General features: G+C 43.5%; 2 protein-coding genes across 8 annotated transcripts in view; both read right to left on the reverse strand.

Annotated features, from left to right (window-relative positions):
* Window positions 1-5,964: 5,964 nt before the first annotated feature.
* On the reverse strand, window positions 5,965-13,373 carry il6r (interleukin 6 receptor). Of its 4 annotated transcripts, none has more exons than XM_029259814.1 (9): window positions 13,271-13,373; window positions 10,122-11,019; window positions 9,867-10,039; window positions 9,314-9,477; window positions 8,234-8,381; window positions 7,610-7,662; window positions 7,175-7,232; window positions 6,926-7,031; window positions 5,965-6,527 (listed from the first exon to the last, which is right to left on the reverse strand). In XM_029259814.1, the coding sequence occupies exons 1-9, from the start codon at window positions 13,359-13,361 to the stop codon at window positions 6,293-6,295; spliced, it is 1,926 nt and encodes a 641-aa protein (XP_029115647.1). In that variant the 5' UTR covers window positions 13,362-13,373; the 3' UTR covers window positions 5,965-6,292. The 4 variants fall into 4 exon arrangements, with proteins under 4 accessions (XP_029115647.1, XP_018590529.1, XP_018590520.1 ...); XM_018735013.1 differs by lacking the exon at window positions 13,271-13,373 and having other exon boundaries at window positions 10,122-10,254; window positions 10,450-11,675; XM_018735004.1 differs by lacking the exon at window positions 13,271-13,373 and having other exon boundaries at window positions 10,122-11,679.
* Window positions 13,374-14,015: 642 nt separating this feature from the next.
* atp8b2 (ATPase phospholipid transporting 8B2) overlaps window positions 14,016-17,633 on the reverse strand; it is a 40,920-nt gene continuing 37,302 nt past the window's right edge. For all 4 annotated transcript variants that reach the window (XM_029259812.1, XM_029259811.1, XM_029259810.1 and 1 more), the window contains one exon: window positions 14,016-16,346. In XM_029259812.1, coding sequence (XP_029115645.1) covers window positions 16,248-16,346 — 99 coding nt within the window. In that variant the 3' untranslated portion in view covers window positions 14,016-16,247. The remainder of the gene's footprint in view (window positions 16,347-17,633) is intronic.

The raw sequence follows: 17,633 nt of genomic DNA on the forward strand, positions 1-17,633 counted from the left end.
AAGCTGTGACGCAACTGAAGCTATCATCATACAATTAAAAGTGTTTTCAGACATTGAATTTGTAAAGAATGTTTACAACAACGACAGGGCACGGTGGCGCAGCAAGTTTGACCGGGTCCCGCTCTCTGGCAGGTCTGGGGTTCGAGTCCCACTGGGGGTGCCTTGCAATGGACTGGCGTCCCATCCTGGGTGCATCCCCTCCCCCTCCAGCCTTGCGCCCTGCGTTGCCAGTTTAGGCTCCTGTTTGCTGTAACCCTGCTCAGGACAAGTAGTTGCAGACATTGTGCGTGTGTTTACAACACATCTTAAAATATGACATAATTTGCCGTGAGAAAAACTTATTTTAGCAATCAGGGTTTATCACGCAGACTACGTTCAAACTAACTTAAAATGAAAGGTAAGTTTATTCCATGCGTGTTCAACATGCAAACCATGTTTTCGAGACCCTGTTAATAATATAATTTGTAAATAATATCTACCATAAATACTAGAAATTCTACTGAATCCTCAGTAATACAGCAATAGAGAGACACAGAGCGGCCAGAGTCAGACAAATGATGACCTTCTGGGTTCATTATTATTACTACTACGACGACGACTCACTATTTTTAATTGCTTGTCCAAATCAGGGTCACTGCGGCCCACAACCTATCCGGGAAGAACAGGGCGCAAGACTAGGCTGCGTGCACCCAAGACAGGACACTATCCCTTTTACATACTAATACTGCAGAGTGTCGATTTCTTTGTTGTACTTCTACAACCATTACGTCTGACAAGAAATGTATGCTTCGTCGGATAAATTAATTGTTGTGTCTTGTTAAAGCAGATGATTTACTTAACCGTACTGCTCCTTACGCTAAATAATATATTCTCAATTTAAGACTCATGTCCCTTATTGTGTTTTTTACATGCGCAGTCCTTTAACCTGTTCAAAATAATGACAGTCGTCCTTGGTTTTATTAAAAAAAAATATATAATTAAATAAATTTAAAAAAAAAAAAAGGGACTGGATACACCAGTTTATTTCCATCCAGCAAAATGAATGCTGTGTGCATGTGCAAGAACATTTCTAGATTTTTTTTTTTTTTTTTTTTTTTTTTTTAAAAGTTTTTTGGGGGGGGACGTGAACAAGAGATTAGGATAAATATTTACCTGGGTACAAGCATACCTTCAGTCTTCATTGTCCTTTTTTTGCCAAATACATTTCCTGTTCAGCTCCCCAGACAAAATAACTTTATGCCAGGGTTACCGTCTACTTACAGGAAAACCGAAAGCCAAAACCCGCAATCTTAGAACGACTGCAGTATGGAGGAAGGGATTTATGAAAATGCGACGACCTTTACCGAATCCATTTACGCTGCGGCATGTTTGAACGAAAGTGACCACAGTCAAGGGCACTGGAGAATCTGCAGAGGAAAGGGCCTCAAACCACCAACCTTCAAGTAACAAGTGAAGAGCCTTAAGTGCTATTCTGCCTGCAATGTTAAACTCTAGAGTTTTGTAACACGGGTAATATAGCCTTAGTTATCAACTCTGGACCAACTCTTCACAAAGATTGCAAACGTTCTCAATAACTTAAAACTGTACTGTTTGTGCCAAAGAGGGCACGGGGGGGGTCTACAAGCGGTTGTAGACCGTATGTGTTCGTGCCAAACAGGTGGTGCTGGTGCCTCACACCTCCTGGGCAGTTCATTGTAACCTGGGTTCAAATCTGGCTGTGTTCAAAATGATACAAAAGGATGAGTAATTTCTAAAACTCCAAAGATACCAAAAACTGCACTTCCATTCACATTACTGCATTTGTGATGAATACATTTTTGGTTTCCTGTACTGTAATTCCACTGCATGCACAGTTGCAATATTATCACATCAGGTTCTCTGTTCCGTACGATAGGCAAACATTGTAATGGTTTGTTCTGTCAATAAATTTGTTTTACGTTTCCTAATGGGGCATGACTTGCGCAGTGGAAATTGAAAAACTTGCAATGTTCGTCAGGTACGTTACAGATGCTCCTTGACTTATGACGGCTCGACTTACAATTTTTTCGACTTTACGACAGCGATCTGGCGATAGACATTCAGCAGAAACCCCAACACACAGACCAAAACTGTACTTTGAATTTTGATTTTTTCCCCCCCAGACAAGTGATATGGGGTGCGATACTCTCTCACGATACTGGGCAGGGGGCAGCGATCTGCATCTCCCAGTCTGTCACATAGTTACGATACAGATACCCCCCTGTACCTGCATTGTGTTTTGTGCCTCCATAATGTCACAAATGCCCATCTGTGTTTCCTGCTACTGGTGGGAAGAAGAAGAGGAGGAGGAAGGGAATTACTCTTGAAGAGAAACTCAACAAAATTGCCAATATAACAGCGACAAGCCCGTAATGGCCATCACACATATGCCAGGCTATGATGTTCAGTAGGTTAGGTGAATTAAATGTATTTTCGACCTACGATGGTCTCGCAGAAAAAGTAACCCCGTCGTAAGTCGGGGACCACCTGTGGTTACAGTAGTAGTCAGTGCGTGTTCTGGGTGGCAAGAGAGAGTTCTGGGGGTTTTCTTCTTCTTTGGACGGAGCAACACGCCTCCCAGTGACATTTACCTAGATTTCTTTTTCTAGTCTTTATTTTTCTTGTTTTCTCCATCTTTTAGACTCAAACACAAAACGCGGCTTTTGCTATGTGTAAACTTCCGGTTCTCAGTCCCAGGCTGCATCCACCCCTCACCTCAAGAGGCATTCATTGCCTGAGCTGCACCACGGAAGGTGGGCTGTCTGCCAATGGCTGTTCATAAATCTGCACAAAGCGATAGAAGCAGTAGCAGTGAGTGTACATACCGGCGAATATAAAACAGCGGCGACGCCGGTCCATGTCCTCCGGCCAAAATTACTCCATGCACCTCCTCATGCGACCGCAGCACACGCTGTCGCCGAGGTTCTAGCGTGATATAGGTACATCCGGGCTACATGACAAGAGCTCAAGAGCCAATTGGCCAGCTTGAGCTCTCGTTGTTGACATGCGCTCCGTAAGGGACCGTCTGCTGCTACTTGCGCCCCTTGTGGTTGCGCTGGGAACTGCTTCTAAATGCAGCGGTCCGTTTTGCTGCCCTTCAGAGTCTGAAGTCGATGTCTGTTCTGTTTGCTGGCCGGTTGTCTCAGGAAAAACTTGTTGATCGGCGCGGCTGGTGTCGTGCTGCGCTTACGTTGTGTGGGTTTTATGTCTTGCTTGCTTAGGGTTGTTGCCAAGCATACAAAGGGAGGCCTGCACTGCTGAGCAGAGCTCCAGGAGTGTGTCGGGCAGCCTGCCTTTGGCGCCTCAGTGTTTTCATTCCTTTTCCCTCACGGTCCCCAAGCCTTTGTGGTGCACAACCTGCTCTTTTCATTCTCCACAGCACTGTCCACCGCTTCAGTAATTTATCCCTCACCCCACCATACATATAATGACATGACAAGATAATAGCTGGAATTAATCAATTCAATACACACACACACTTTCTGAACCGCTTGTCCCATACGGGGTCACGGGGAACCGGAGCCTAACCCGGCAACACAGGGCGTAAGGCCGGAGGGGGAGGGGACACACCCAGGACGGGACGCCAGTCTGTCGCAAGGCACCCCAAGCGGGACTCGAACCCCAGACCCACTGGAGAGCAGGACCCGGTCCAACCCACTGCACCACCGCGCCCCCTCGGTAATCAATTAACTATTTATATTTATTTTAAGATAACATTTGATGCACTCTTTGGTCATAGTAATCAATGTACAGAGCTCTTTTTTTTTCAGCCTCCAGTTGCTGATGAAAAGCACGCGACCGACACAGCTTTCGTTTTCACTAACGCCTCAGGGATCAAGATCAAGTGCAGTGTCTGAATGACTTTGTTTTTAATATCGCGCCTTGAATATTTGTCTATTTCTGAATCCTGTAAGTTGCTCGGCGTAGAGCCGCGAATTGGAAAAAGTACGCGTTTAACGTGTTTGAGGAGGTGTCCTGCGCCACGTCGTTTGCCATGGGTAGGACTGACTTGAGTCCGGAAAAAAATGAGAACTTGAAATGGTATACCACATTTGAATGTTTCTTTACATGAAAAACAACTTTTAAAGTTAACAATAACTGTCAGAACTACACACGTACACACACCATCTGAACCGCTTGTCCCATACAGGGTCGCAGGGAGCCGGAGCCTAACCCGGTAACACAGGGCATAAAGCCGGAGGGGGAGGGGACACACCCAGGACGGGACGCCAGTCCGCCGCAAGGCACCCCAAGCGGGACTCAAACCCCGGACCCACCGGAGAGTAGGACCCAGTCCAACCCACTGCGCCACTGCGCCTCCCCTCTCAGAATTAATAGGCCAAGAGATTGTGAAACATTCATTGCTGATTTTCTGCAACATGCTCTGTCTCCAGCAATTACACACTTCCACACACCATGTGTAAGTGGGAGGTCTCCCAAGTGTGTGAGATCTGAAAACTGCAGTCACTTGAATGTGCCACTCTACTGCCCAAATCCTCTTTAAAGCCAGCAATAAAATGGAGGAAATTCTAGGGCACCTCATGGCATTCACACAAGCGCACAGTACGGACAATTTAGATTCACAAATTGACATGAAACATATGGCTTTTATGCTTTGGGAGGAAACTTGCGCAAACACTGGGAGGAAATGCAAGCTCCATACAGACAGAGTCAGGGCCAGATAAAAACCCACAAGCCTGTAGCCGTAAAGCTACCTGCTTAAAAGTATGTGCACCCCTAATGAAGTTCTGTAAATGTCACCCAGGTTCTCCGAAATCCCTGTTTAATGAAGATCAAATCTTCACTAATTCTTGATAACCACTTGTTTTAATGCACAGCTACATCTCAGAAGTACAGGCTGCCAAGGCAGGTTATGGCCTTGATGGGGCACCAGCCTACTGTAGTGCAATTACACACACTCACAAAACTACGTGCAATTTAGAGTCACCCGTTCAGACTAAGCTGGACTTGAAACCACATTCAAACCCAGAGCTCACATCTGAGACTCCTTGTCAACTTGAGAAATTTGGACTGTTGGTGATTGACAATGCTGACAGCCATTAGCCGCTCAAGAAAATAGGACTGCAAACACCGTCACTAGTGAAACCTGTAAGGTAAATGAATGATTAATACATTTTTTATCGTCGACTTAATTTAAGCAAGTAGTGTGAAAGAAGGAGCTCATCTGTGAATGATCACTGTAAGATTTTATAGAGAGCTAATGAAGCTTACATTAATAAGTCGAGCCTTGTGCCAACAGGTTGTTAGACTCTTTATGTTACAACTGGGTGTAATATTAGAAATATTTTACTATATTTGCTTTTAAATGTCTCTTTAAATTTTTCTTATCCAGTTTGTTTCCTTCTTCAAGCAAAAGATGTGAAAGTATCTTCACGGAATGCCCCTCACCAGATGTTCTCCAGCTCCTTTTTGTACAACGCAGAAACATATCAAAGAGCACTTCACGACTTTGTGATTATACAATGTATAATGTATGTTGATTTTTTTGCATTTTCCAATCAGTTTTGTTAGATCAAGCATATTTTTGGCATTAGTTTGTACTACACATCAGTTTTTAGAAAAATGTTCCAGATTGTTGAAATTAGCAAATTTTGGGTGCCAGGTTCCAAGCACTGAATATTCCAGTACCTTTTAGGACACGAAGCCTTCTAGAATCGCCTAATGGCTGTAAAGTACCAAACTAAAACAGACACTCTAGAAGAACTTGAGGTATTTTTGTCATCAGTAAATTTTAACTAATCATAATCAATGCAAAATGCATTGTGTTATTCGAACGCCACAAACCATCAGTGTTGGACACGAACTACAGCCCTATTTTAAATGTGAATAACGTGCTGTAAACTTGCCCAGTTTTTGAACTTATGCCAAAATTATTCAACTGATGTCAATACACATTATATTAAAAATATCTTTATTTCTCCATCCATTTAAAATGGCCACACTTCTACATGTCTATACACAGATACAGATATATTGTTACACATATTTCTTTGAAGTGAAACTGGAAAAAAAAATTACAGCTTTGTCTTCTGTTTCCAGGAGAATGTGACAACACAGAAAGCACAATGTAAAAAGCAACAGGTGCCAACAGGAGATGTTATGTTTAACTCATACACATGGACTTGAAATGTCTCTGATGACCTACTTGGTGTTCAGTTTCATTCTTATGTTCATGAGAGCACAGTGCATTTTCTACAGCATATAATACAGTGCAGATAAGGCACACACGTACAGAACTGAAAGGGTTCATCTCTCACTCTTTTATTGCCAGGAAGTAGCCCATGTTGTTAAGGTGAATACCTTCCCCCCTCTCCTCCTCTTCCTGGAAGATGTTGTCTGTGTTCTGGGTGGGGGCAGAGAGTTCTGGGAAGACAAGGGGGTTTCCTTCTTCTTTGGGTAGAGGTGAGGAGGGTGGTGATGCAGCCTGGGACTGAGAACTGCGACTCAGCTTTGGAAGTTTACACATAAATCGCGTTCTGTGTTTGAGTCTAAAAGACGGAGAAAACATGAAAAAAGAAGACTAAAAAAAGACATCTAAAGGTAAATGAAGGGAGCCCTGCGTCACTCCGTGAGAAGAGTGCTGTATAAAAATAAACTGAATTAAACTGAAGAAAGTCAAAGTGAGAAAAATGCAATTTTGCCATTATACAATAAACATTTTCACTGAAATTTAAAATCCATATCAACTTTTCAGTTTTCTAGAACCTGACCCAGATGGAGCAGTGAAAAAAAGAACAGTAGCGTGGTTTTCATTTAACTGCTAATTTGTAGGTGGGTGTTATTAGTGGATCAACTTCATGTCACATAATCATGGAAGAACATCTCTCCATGGTTTAAGTGGTTTGTTTGCCAGTGAAAAGAGAGTGGAAAAAGAAGCAGAATGTACCTGATGATGTAGGCAAAGAGAACAATGATAGTCAGCAGCAGACAGGCTCCAACGGCCCAAGACACATGCAGTAGCAATTGGCTGTCAAGCTGGGGGCGCTCAGACACTAAAATACAGGGCAAAGTAGAGGGACATTTCTTTGAAACAGAAACTATATGTTTCCGTTTTTTTTTTTTTCTTTTTTTCAGCTGGCAGCATTCATGCATATGAATCTTGCATAAGGTACAGTATGTTAACAGCACTGCTCACCAGACATCACATTTTCAGTGTCAGCCATGCCAGAGCCTTCAGAACACCACACATTATACTGAAAGATGGTAAAAGGATAATGTAAGGGTGGGGAAAAATGTTACATGAAAGGTGCACACAAAAAAGAACAGGAGAACTAAACTTAAAGCAAGAATCCTGGCATCCCCACCCCACCAAGGGTGTCCAAAGTCATCTCTTTCAGACCCACTTCTCCCACTGATATCCTGACAACTGAAATTTCTATAGCACCATCAACTTTGATTACTTCCAAATTTACTGTGTGGCAAAAATAGTGCCATCAAACAAAGAAGCTTCAGTAATCACATTTCTGTATCTAAAGCACTTCATCTGTTGCTACATTCAGTTTTGTGTATTCTGACTCGTACATCATTTTGGAGGAAATCATCTGCCAAATGAAGACATGTAATGTCTTACCATTGCTGTGTCAAAAGAGTCCATGGGATTATTTGTTGCACTTGACTCAGGGCCTGGGAAGAAAAGACCCATTAATATACTGCTATTAAGGGTTTTACATACATGATTGATTATTTGACTGTAAATTTACTAGAATACAGCTTGAACCTGCCTAAACTGAATGAACTCAGTGAAAACCCACCTCAAGCCCCCCCCCCCCCCCCCAAAGAAACATGACTGGTACATGTATTACGCTTCTGCTGTTCTGCACTTAACAGTAACGGCTGTGGGATTTTGCTAAACAGTGTCCTTCTGTAATCTGAGGAAATATTGCTAAACCAGTGTGTTAAATACAGTTAATATACAGCACTCACAAAGGCACCAAAGCTACTCACATGATAGTCATGTTTGTTTCTAGTACCTTTTCAGTTTGCTGATTCCACTATTTGGATAAGAAATTGGACAACTCTCATCTAAAAATCTAAATATATAAAGCTACTTTGCCAAACTGTCATACCCAAAGTATGTCCCCTGTATGAAATTATTAAGCATCCTTCTGAGACTTATCAAAGGTTGATTTCTGCATTTCAGGGTTGTGTGTGTGTGTGTGTCTGTGTGTGTGTGTGTGTGTGTGCAGGGTCTCACCTCTCCGGGTCGGGGTGTACAAATGTGTGCTCCATTCACTCCACTGGCCAATATCAAACTCTTCCTTGGCTCTAACTTGCAGCACATACGGGGTGTGGGAGAGGGCATCCATGATTGTGTGCTCAAGCTTCTTAGTAACAATTTGTTGCTGTGGATTCAATAGTGCAAATGTGAGAAGAAAAAGTATACACAATATGGCATACAAAATGCATTTGCCAGATTTATCTTAATCCCTAATTTATACAACAGTACTTTGTGAAGAAGAAAAACTAACCACTATATCGATGTAAACTGCACCTATCCTCCCACAATTCATAAATACGGCAATCCAGGGAAAATAAAAATCCACCATGATTTTGTCTGGAATATAGCGATTGAGCCTGTGATAATTTTCTTAATGATGGTCACCTGACTTTTTTTTAGCAAAAAAGGCACGAAAGAAAAATTGGGTTAAATTTTATTAGTCTTGCATTGTAATGCAGTAATAATGCTCACCTTTTTAAGTTTTAATTCCATTATTTTGGGCACCTTTTCATCTAAGTCATTCATAGTTGACATAGTTGTTTCTCGAATAAGAAAAATACTTAACTTTGGAACTTCAAAACTTTTATGACCAAACTACAACAATCACGTTGTTGTTGATTGACTGTTTATATGATCTTTGCAAGTGCACACAAACTAAGTGAAGGTGATATCTAGCCAGAAAACCTGATTCGCTATCTCTAATCCCTATTCTAGCTACGGAAAAGATTTAGTTTTTTACTTTTTACTGTATGCGATCCCTTTGCTCTGCTTTTTACGTTAGAATTACAGTGACAGGTGCCTTTAATTTAGATGCTTTCATTCCAATCAAACTGACTAGCCATTTGTCTCACATAAGCAGAAATGATCTCAAAGTTAACATTATTTATACTTCATGTAAATTCTCTCTATCCTTGATTTTTAAGGCAATTCGAAGAAATTCAGACAGAGAATTTTAATGACAATGCAGTATGGTCTTCATAAAACTTTAAAGATCCGTCAGCATTCACCAAAAGAATTTATCTGAACACTTAAACAAACTATACATCTCCTGCTCACCGCTCCTTTAATTTCACCATTCATGAGGACAGAGTAGCGCAGCTGGTACACGAGTTGATAGTAATCAGCCTTCCATGTGATGGGTTTTCTCCAGGACACTATAAGCCTGTTTTCCCTTGCCTTGTCCTCCCGGACAGTAACGTTATAAGGTGGGTCCGGTTTGACTGAGGGGAAAAAAGAGAGTGTTGGGGTCATGCTGGCTGTTTACAACAGCCTTAGTATGCTGACACTCTTTTTTTTTTTTTTTTTAACAAGATGTGAACGGCAGAGAATAAAGCGGGTGTAAGGAAAAAACTCAGTGGATAACCAGTTGGTAAATTAGTGTCTGCAAGACTGACACATACTGTACATTCAGACAAGTATTTCCACTGAATGAGAAATACCATATTAATAAACACACCTCGAAACAGACAGCGCGCAGAGGACGAAACCACCTGAACTAGCAGCCATTAAAAATGAGATCCTGCTACGTATTCTCTTTAAGGAGCACATCAATAACTATCCGCAGAGGGACGCGTGACTTTATATTTCGGTCCCGTCTGAAATTACTCACCAACGTCACGTGGATTCAGGTCAAAACCGGGACTGGTTACATTTCCAACAATGTTGGAGACACAGAGAAAAGCCAAGTAACTAGTCATCCTCTCGTCTGGATCCAGAACACACCAGCAGCGATCTTTGAACTCCGAGTACATGCAGGGACTTTTCATGTACTGGCCCAGTACTCTGGGTGGTAAAAGAATACAGTGAATAGGTAACAGGTAACAAAGGCTGTTGTTCACGTTGTTCATCTGCTACACCGACATACCCTTTTCTTAGAATGAGGTGACACTGGGGAACTGGGACCACAGGCTTACTAGCTGTCCAGTCACAGCGGATTTTACTTGTAGGTGACTTCCTATAGCAAGATAAGGAAGGTTTCTCCAGAGAAAGTGAGGGATCTAATGAAAGACAAAGACAGGGTAAAGGAAGGGTAAAAAGTGGCACGACTGCGATAATAATAATCATGAGCAGCATGAGAAGTAGGAGCTGTACGTTAATTACAAAGTCACAGACCGAGATCCGAGACTGATTATTAGAGAGATGGTCAGATGAGTACAACGTGAAGAATGCAGAATCAGTGTGTGCATCCTCACCCCAAACAACAATTTTAATAGAAAATGACAGTCTCTCCTCTTTGTAACAGCTGTAGTTTCCTGAGTTGGAAAGATTAAGGGGGCCAAGCTCCAGAAGGTCCCTTCTGTGCTCGTTGCTGCGGAGGGGACGGCCATTCCGTCTCCACTGCACCGCTTGTTTCAAACCCCTAACCATTCGTCTTGCTGTACCGAGGGTCTCAGCGATCTTTTGGTTCACACTGGATGTGTTGGCTGTTGTTTCAGCCCCCTCCTCTGAAGACAACGTGTGATCTTCCATGTTAGCAGTGGGCTTGACTGACATCAAATGGTGGGTGGAATGATTCAAGTCATCTGTCACCGTGGCCATGCTTGTCCCTTCACGCGTCTTCACCGCCACTGTGGAGGAGACACCATATCCTTCCTTGCTGGTGCTCCATACTGAGTTCCTTGCCCCCCTGTGTTCCCCTTCATCGCTCTCTGCCTGTCCGTGTGCGGTCAGTGCCACTTCCGCTCCATCTACGGTGACACGGCCACTACAGCTCAGGGTCACCTTGCTGCCGGGGGCCAGCACCTTCACGTTAGGGCCGGGTTCTGCAGGAAGCCACAGAGAAGAGCCTGAGCATGTAAGAGTTCCACTGACATAACCGCTTACAAAATTACATCTGGCTTGGGAGTGCATATATATGGGTCTCTGTGTAATAATGTGACAATGCCTACAAATAGCTGAAACCATGGCTGTGGTTGACTGGGCAGCACAGATAAAAACAGCTGAGCTGCATAACTAATCAAGTGCGCCTCTCGGTTCCTCTTTCCGGCTGTCCGGCTCTTCCTCTGTGTGTCCTCTCCCCAGATGCGCCCCCAAGTGTAACAGAGCCCCTCGGAGACACCACAGACAAAACTGCATACAGAAACATGTCATTTAAAAGGGCAATTTGTTTAGTGGGTCCCAAACTACAGAGTCCAAAGATCAGTCATTTTTAACTTAAAGCTTTGCTAATTTGTTGTCTCTTACATAAATTGTTGCAAACTTGAAAGGAAATTTTCTTATCGCTCTATAAGATTTTGATTTGATTTGCTTTCCCACTCTGGTTTAAATGAGACCACATTTGAGCTGATAAAAAGTACCCGCAGTAAAAGAAACCACAGTGTTATCAGTGTTCACACTGTCATCACTGCAGTTTTTTTCCCCTAAAGAGAATGGTATGAAAAGTCTGCTATTTCTCTCATTTTATCAGCAGTTTTTCACATGAAGAACTTATGAATAAGAATATTAAATTGTGATAAATGATGATGGGGGTGGCACAGCGAGTAACACTGCTGTCTCACAGCACCTGGATGGTGTGCGAGGATGTGGGTTTGATCCCCACTCAGTCTGTGTGGAGTCTGCATGTTCTCCCTGTGTCTGTGGGGGCTTCCTCTGGGTGCTCTGGTTTCCTCCCACAGTCCAAAGACATGCTGTTCAGGTTCCCCCATAGTGTGTGAGTGACAGAGAGAGTGTGTTCCACTGATGTATGGATATGTGACCCATTGTAAGTAGTGTATCTAGCAGTATAAGTCTTTGAGTGCTCTGGTTTCCTCCCACAGTCCAAAGACATGCTGTTCAGGTTCCCCCATAGTGTGTGAGTGACAGAGAGAGTTTGTTCCACTGATGTATGGATATGTGACCCATTGTAAGTAGTGTATCTAGCAGTATAAGTCTTTGAGTGCTCTGGTTTCCTCCCATAGTCCAAAGACATGCTGTTTGGGTTCCCCGAAGTGTGTGAGTGACAGAGAGAGTGCGTTCCACTGATGTATGGATGAGTAACCCAGTGTAAGTAGTGTATCTATCAGTGTAAGTCACTGCGGTGAATAAGGTGTGTGGGCTGGTAACACAACATAGAGTTCAGTGGAAGTCACTTTGGAGAAAAGTGTCTGCTAAATAAACAAATGTAAATGATAAGGAGAGAATCCACTTTACCAGGATCGATAACTAAAAAATGAGAATGCAGGTGGCTCTGCTTCACTAAAATGTGACGAATCCACAGTAATTACTGAAAAAAAAATGTAAAGGCTGTCAGAATTTCTGAGTATTCTCCTGGCGACGCGAATCTTTAACGTTGAAAGACCCATGATGATGTGCTATTAGGACACGTTCCGTGCGCACGCAGAATGCGCGCTTATTATTGTGCCGAAAAGCGCAGCTCTGTAATGAGCACATCGGAGAGACAAGCAGGACCCCGCATCTAGAGCCTCGGCCCTGTACACCTTCTGCTGATCCGCGTCGAAACACAAGGTGTTTGGTGAGAATAAATCACTCATGAATATGATCACATTTATGGCTGAGCGCCTCGCGGTCCTATGCCTAATTTCCATTTGTAAATGTAAACGTATCATGTCTTAAGTTTTTTAAGTTTAACAAAATCTCCTTCGTATAATTAAAACATATTTATTAACTGGTCTGTGTAATTATTATTTCATTATTTTTTACTATAATAAAAACATCAGAAATTAGAAATAGTACAAAACAAGATAATAATTTATAATAAGATCAACATAGCAATAGAAACAGTAAACAACACCAAAACAATATCAATAACAATAATAGAGAAGAAGAGAAGAAAAAAGAAGAAGTTCGGGGAATGACATATCATAGCAGTGCTAAACGCCCCGTTTATAATGGACATGATTTATTATTTACGTTATTCATGGAATTTTTCCCAAAGTTGAATGACTCCCCCCCCTTTTTTTTGTTTTTTTTTTTTTTTTTTTTCCAATTAGAACAACCTCGCGCTCAGTGCCGCGCCACCCAGGCCAGGGCGGAATGCGCGCGGCACTGAGCGCGAGGGCGCCGGGGGACTCCTACCTCTCCGAGGACACAGGTCTTCAGCGGAGCCGCGCGCCACCACCAGCCCGAGCAGAGCGCACAGCAGGAGGCGAGCAGCCCGAAAGGACATCGCCGCGCTGCTCCCGCCGAAAGCCTCAGCACACCTACATGCCCGGCCGTAAACCGCGCAATTAACGGAAACGAACGAGCACGGTGTGGAGCTTCAGTTGTCCCGCATTCCGCGGTGCGCGCAAGGCTCAGGCGAACAGAAACGACATGTGAAAGCCAGCCAGAGCCCCTGAGCGGTGAACCTGTCCCGCCACGGCTTACTAACGTGGCGCAAACTTCGCGTAGTTTCCCAGCTTCTTCGGCGACACGTGCGAGACGAGGCCGCGCTTGCGCTCAGCCGTCTGGAGACGCACAGGAGCACGCGCACGGTGGACGAAAAGCGGAGGAAAAGGAAGACGAGCAGGAGCGCGCGCCCCTTCCTTTCCCACGCGTCGCGAGCCGCTCTTGGTTCACAGATCCGGTGTTGCGACAACCTGCGCGAGGACTGAGCCCCGCGCCTCAGGAGCGTCCGGCCGTCTCAGACACGGACTGCGATTTCCAAATACAAACACTTTATTATGCCAAGGCCTCTTTGCTCACACGCAGTGCTCGAGAATATCACATTTGACCAGCAGAAAATTAACCGGTCCAGGAGGTATAACAAGTGAAGCAGTACACCGCATTGAAACCTAACTTACGCAATTCTATGCTTGCGTTTCGCCCCTTTTTTTTTTGACTTCCGCGGTGCAGAGACCGTGTTTGTACCATGTTCACGGTCTGAACCGCTGCGAGGCTGAGAAGCAGGCCGACGTGAGGCCAGTCAGTGGTGCTGAGCCTTGGCTGGTGTGAGCGTCTGGCACCGTAAAGTGTACAACACAAACCACAGAGACATCGTGTTTCTTTCCACTTTTATTTATTTACCACCTGTTTCAACCATCGCCTCCTTTCATTGAAGCTCTGAAATCCAAAGTCTAACGGGACCGATCGAGAGGCTCCCACAGCATCTCCCTCTCCCCGTACCCAGCACCGCTGCGCCGCTTGCTAACTGCGCACTCCGTGCGCACGTTTCAATGCTAACACTTTTACCTCAGGAGCTCCTTCCTTTATTGAGGAACGGCCTGAAAGGGAACACAAACAAAACAATGCTGATTTGATTATGGCTGCAGAGTCCAAAGTTTTGAATACGTGACTCAAAACTTGCATCTTCATGTGGACGCCACCCCCGGGGCTCCCCTCCGAACAGCGCGGGTGGCCTTTACTTCGAAGCTCATAAATGCAGATGCGCTTTTTGGGGCTTGTGAGAGCAGTCCTTAAAGAGTTCCATATTGCTCAGATCCAAAGTTGAGAGGTCCAACCGAGCGCACGCAAACTTTTTTTTTTTTCTTCAAACGATTTCGTCTGAGAGGAATCGTATCTCCAAGTGGACACACAGTAACACGATGGCGCTGTGATATGATTTCGCTATGTATGACCTTGTCTGGCACAGTCCAAGGCAGTCTCATCAGGAGCACAGCTTACCTTCGATGAGTACACCAATATGGTGTAAAAACAGCTGGGGCTGTGAGCGCTGTGCCCGATGACATCCGGCAAAGTGAAATGTGGCGTTCTCACTGAGAACTGAAGTGTACAGAGACACAATGCTCCCTTGTGCAATTTTACGCCGTCCGTTCGATTGAAACGAGGAGCAAAAAAGTCCGGTAGCAGGCAATGGCTGAAAGTTCTCCGTTCCACTTCCGTAACCTTGGTCGTCCTCAGACTGGCTGTATGTATGGCTGGCTATGTGTAGTCATTGCTTTACATACCTTTAAATAATAGTACCCCTGTTACCAGTACTATTAATTGCTTTTACATGAAGCCATCATGTTCCCCACAATAGTATTGAAACACTAAGGACTTGGACATCAATAACTTGGACCTGATGTGGCTTACGAGCTGACTATTTACGTGTAAATATATGTTGACCCAAATGCTCTACAACAGTTTAATGATGCTTTTTCCTCAAAGAGGGTATGCGCAAAATAAACAAACAGCGCTGCTGTCTCTACCAGACAGGGTCCAACTGTTCAAAGAATGAGTGCAGTGAAGCCAAATGGATTTGAGCCAGAGTCGCCTCCATGTCTGAGCGCAGGTTGTTTTGGAGAGAGGGCTTTCTCTTGACTATCTCCGATACTGCAAGAACATACACTGAACGATAGGTTTTAAAACTCGCTCAAACACAGCAACGTACACGTCAAAGTGACATAAAGGCTGTATTCATAGGACTGAAGTGAAGGACTGAAAATGAGAGCTGAGCTTTTACTTTTAAATCACATCACTGGTTGTTCCTTACAAAAGTGTGATGCCAATATTCTACATGAAAACCAGTAATTATCCGGCTGTGTATCCTGTACTAAAACTACCTGACCTGGATTTTTATTCTGATTTAGTTCAGTAAGTTGTACAATGTTACCAGGGCACCTCAACTTTAGTCCTCCTTCAGAGCTCCATTTGCTCTATTTCTACATTCACTCAACTCTTTGCCTTTTCCGTGTCATCCCAAAAGTCTGCGCTGACTGGAATTTAAACCTATGTTTACAGACAAGTTTAAATGGCGTTGTCTAATTTTAATATTGCAGTATCATATTTCGTATTACTATGCATAGGGCTCATGGCTCGGACAAATATTTTCTGAATAAGTGGAAAAAAAATGTGTCTGTAGGGAAAGCCCTATCTCCTTCGTGTTGCGTTGCTCCTTCGGCGGAAAAGATAAAAAGGAGCAGCCGTGAGCTTTTCATCGTAAGAGTCTCTTGATAGCAGCAGTGCTCGGCAAACTCGGTGCATAACCTGCCTGAAACAGCTAATGCCTTGGGCACGCTAACCCAAAGACAGGCAGAGAGCACCAGTCCAGCTCTACAGAGAAGGGCACATCTGTCACGGGTTCACCCAGGATCCACCGGTCCGCGTGTGCGATGCTCTGCTTGTCACCTTCTCACTCGGCCAGGGAGGTCTCCTCGACAATGGGAGGGGGTCCTGGACTGCTGGCACCGCTGATACGCGCCCCTACCCCCCGCCATCCAAAAAGAGCCTCCTACGAGGTGAAAAGGATTAGAAATGTCAGCAGCAAATAGATCAGTGACGCGCAAAGTGAAAGTAATTACCCAGACTGCCTGGGAAATCATTGCCACAAAGTGCATTTCATATACGTCTATTTGTTTTATACTCAGCCATTTTTCTAAACTCTGCCTTAGGTTACACACCCATTCCTCACAGAATTAATTAATTACTGGTTAATTAATACATTTAATGAATAAAAAATTGGTTAATTTGTCTTGTGAAATGTCCCTGTAAGGAGAATTCCCACTGTGAGGGGGTTTAAAAAGTTTATTGCACTCACAGCCTCTTTGAAATTAGAGGAAATATTGGTCTATTTTCGACAAAAGACGCATAGGGCACAATGACAGCTACACCCTGCACTGAAACAATAAGACAATTGGCTCATAGACATTTGGCTCAACTAGGACAATTGGCTCAATAATGTTTATATAACAAAGCTCCCAAGATCACTCCCCTTGTTTTTCACTGCTAGGAAGGAAGCAGACACTAAGCTGCCAGAGCCACTGTATAGTGTTGCTAACAAATGTTTGAATCCCTGCACCAGCTGTAGTACTCTCAATCAAAGTACTTACCCTGAATTGATACAGTAAAAATCACCAACCTGTGTAAAACATTCTAAGTACATTTATTCAGTTAGCTCCCACTTTCCTCTAAAGCAACTTATAATGTTGAGCTACCTACAATTATTTACTTATTTATACAGATGGGTTATACTTCCTGGAGCAATTCAGGGTGGGCACCGTACTCAAGGGCATTAAAGCAAGGGACTGGATTTAAACCTGAGTCCAAAGGCAGCAGCAGTAACCACCCTGCGCTGTATTGCCAAATAGGAATTTAATTTTGTATGTTGTTTTGGAGAAAAGCATCACATATGAAAATGAATAATAATCCAGTATAGAATCTGCTATTTTAGTTGTCATATAACATCAACAGTAGAAATTAGTTGAGATTGTCAATGTGCTAGGAAGTATATACAGTACCGTAGTTTGTTTTTCTATGGAAGATGCATAATATGCTGGTGCTTTGCTAAGTGAATAAATACTGTTATGCGAATAAAATGACCACATAACTGGGCAAAAATGCCACTGAGCTGAATAATTCTAAGTCAGGTGTTTGAAAAAGGGTATATGTTTTAATAAACCATTGCAGGGGTTTTCACTGTATGAGACCCTCTTATATGATGGATGAGTATTATGTTTCAACAGACAGTGTTTGTTTCTTTCTTTATCATATTCTCTCAGACTGGAATCTTTTTGTCACA

The sequence above is a fragment of the Scleropages formosus genome, chromosome 18 (genome assembly GCF_900964775.1).
Source record: "Scleropages formosus chromosome 18, fSclFor1.1, whole genome shotgun sequence".
NCBI lineage: Eukaryota > Metazoa > Chordata > Actinopteri > Osteoglossiformes > Osteoglossidae > Scleropages > Scleropages formosus.

Excerpts from the sequence above, each read along its gene's own strand:
- il6r (XM_018735004.1), bottom strand. The coding sequence starts at position 11,161 with ATGGTTTCAGCTATTTGTAGGCATTGTCACATTATTACACAGAGACCC. Across the intron at positions 10,040-10,121 it reads CACCTCATTCTAAGAAAAGG|AGTACTGGGCCAGTACATGA; the intron begins GTATGTCGGTGT and ends TTTACCACCCAG. Across the intron at positions 6,528-6,925 it reads CTCTTTGCCTACATCATCAG|ACTCAAACACAGAACGCGAT; the intron begins GTACATTCTGCT and ends TCCGTCTTTTAG.